The sequence below is a fragment of the Dromiciops gliroides genome, chromosome X, assembly GCF_019393635.1.
Source record: "Dromiciops gliroides isolate mDroGli1 chromosome X, mDroGli1.pri, whole genome shotgun sequence".
NCBI lineage: Eukaryota > Metazoa > Chordata > Mammalia > Microbiotheria > Microbiotheriidae > Dromiciops > Dromiciops gliroides.
The window spans coordinates 83,909,796-83,911,822 of NC_057867.1; the positions used below are offsets into that span (position 1 = coordinate 83,909,796).

Genomic DNA, 2,027 nt, shown 5'->3' on the forward strand with positions numbered 1-2,027 from the left:
GGTGTGGGAAACTGACCAAGATAGACCATTAGAATCTGGAATAGAGGAGGAAGAAGGTGAAGACGAATGTGAAGGAAAAGGAGCAAATGAGGATGGGGGAGGAGGAGGGGGAGAAGGACCAGGAGGAGGAGGGGGAGCGGAGGGAGGAGGGGGCAAGGGGAAGGGGAAAGGCGGGAGGGGGAGGAAGAGGCGGGGGGCGCTGAGGGCCGCGGGGTGGGAGGGGCAGGGTAGGCACGCAGTTAAGGCATCTTTTGAAAAATCCCTTACGGCTTTGGTTTTACTGAATGAAGTATTTTACACTGGTACGGACCAAGGGCGAGATTTTAAAGCATCCGCAAAGCGGGCAAAGGGAATACACAACGCACAAGGGTTGCCATCGAGTTTCCAGACGCTAGCAGGTGAACGCAGACCAGCCCCCCCCCCAGCCCCGCCCCCCACCCCGCCGCCGCTGCCCGGCCGCCGCTTCCACCCCGCCCCCCGCCCCCTCCCCCCCCTCCCCCTGCTCTCCCCCACTTCTCCTCGGGATGACCCGGGCCACCTTTTATCTGCCGGAGCCCGCGGCGGGCTCGGCCGCCGGCTGCCCAGCGGTGGCGTCGCCGTCGGGGCCCTCGGGGCCGGCCGCGGCCGGCGGGTCCCCTCCGGCGGGGCTGCTGCAGCTCGGGGAACCAGCCGACTTCCACTTCTCCAGGTACTCGGCCTGCACGGGCTTGTGGCCCTGCAGCACCTTGATGGCATCCTCCACCTTGAACCACTGGCGCTTGCGGCCGATGTTCACCGAGTCTTCCCAGTCCTCCAGGATTTCGGTGACGGCCAGCACGTAGACGTGGGTGCGGTGCTTGCGCTCCAGGTTCTCGAACAGGCCCAGCAGGCGGCCCAGCTTGCCTCGGACCCCGGCCTCCTCGTAGACCTCTCGCACCGCCGCGGCGCCCGGCTCCTCCTCGGGCTCCATGCCCCCGCCGGGCACGATCCACTGGTCGGGGTGGCCGCTGCTGCTCACCAGCAGCACCTCGTCCTCCCGCTCGCCGCGGAAGCACAGGCACGCCGCCCGCTGCTTGAAGCCCTCCAGGTCGTAGGTTCGGGTCTGGTCGGGCTTCAGCTTCATCTTGGCGGCCGCTGGGCTCCGACTAGCGCCGAGGGGGCTGGCCCTGGGGCGGAGGCCGGGGCCGCTGGGGCGTCTCTCCGGGCGCCTCGGCGTCGGCGTCGGCTGCTGATGCTGCAGCCTGGGGGGCGAGGGCCGCCGGCGGCTGGTCCGAGTGGGCTGCGGCTGGCGCGGGCTGCGGGACAGGCTGCCTCCGCCTCCGCCGCCGCCGCCGCCTCCCTCTGAAGCGCCGGGGATGCTGCTACGCCGGGATCTCTCTTGCCACGGTTTCTGCTGCTGCCGCCGCCGCCGCCGCCGCCGCCGCCGCTGTCACTGCTGCTGCCGCCGCCACTCAGGAGCTTGGAGAAAAAGGGAGAGGTGCCGACGCACGAGCGACCTGCCACCAACCAGAGCTCGGGGCGAGGAGGACGGGTATAAAAGGGGGAAGGAGGGGAGGAGGAGGAGGAGGAGGAGGAGGATGGGCAGGGGAGGGGGAGGATGCTCCGGGAGCTAAACGTAGAGCGGGAGGAAGGGAGGAGGACAGGAAGAGGCGAGGGGCTGGGCACACCGCGCCCCCGCTGTCCTTGCCAAATGGGGGCGGCCGGAACTGACCGCGATACTCCGGAGGCGGCGGCGGCGGCGGCGGGGAGGCGGGCTCATCGAGGCACGGGGCAGCAGGGGCATGAGCGCGTGCCTGCCTTCCCCCCCTCCCAACTCCCCCCCCCCTCCATCCTGCACCACAGTGGCACTCCGCTGATTCCTAGTGGACTGGCACCGTGGTCACTCATTAGAAACCCCCCCCCCAAATCTTTCCATCTACCTGCTGTCTACCAAGTGCCATCCAATCCAGCACTTGTGCCGCTTATGTGTTACTAGGCTAAGTGGAGGCTTCCACTTGTATCTCCACATGTCCGTTTCACTACATTCCTTTAAACACAGCAACCCCCAC

At 67.8% G+C, this 2,027-nt stretch overlaps 1 protein-coding gene across 1 annotated transcript; it reads right to left on the reverse strand.

Annotated features, from left to right (window-relative positions):
• Positions 1-504: 504 nt before the first annotated feature.
• Positions 505-1,248, reverse strand: LOC122734043 (diphosphoinositol polyphosphate phosphohydrolase 3-beta-like). Its single transcript, XM_043974715.1, has one exon. It carries the CDS (start codon positions 1,100-1,102, stop codon positions 542-544), a length of 561 nt encoding a protein of 186 aa, XP_043830650.1. The 5' UTR covers positions 1,103-1,248; the 3' UTR covers positions 505-541.
• Positions 1,249-2,027: the final 779 nt, after the last annotated feature.

Bases quoted from the DNA above. Each gene is read 5' to 3' on its own strand.
- LOC122734043 (XM_043974715.1), bottom strand. From the start codon at position 1,102: ATGAAGCTGAAGCCCGACCAGACCCGAACCTACGACCTGGAGGGCTTC.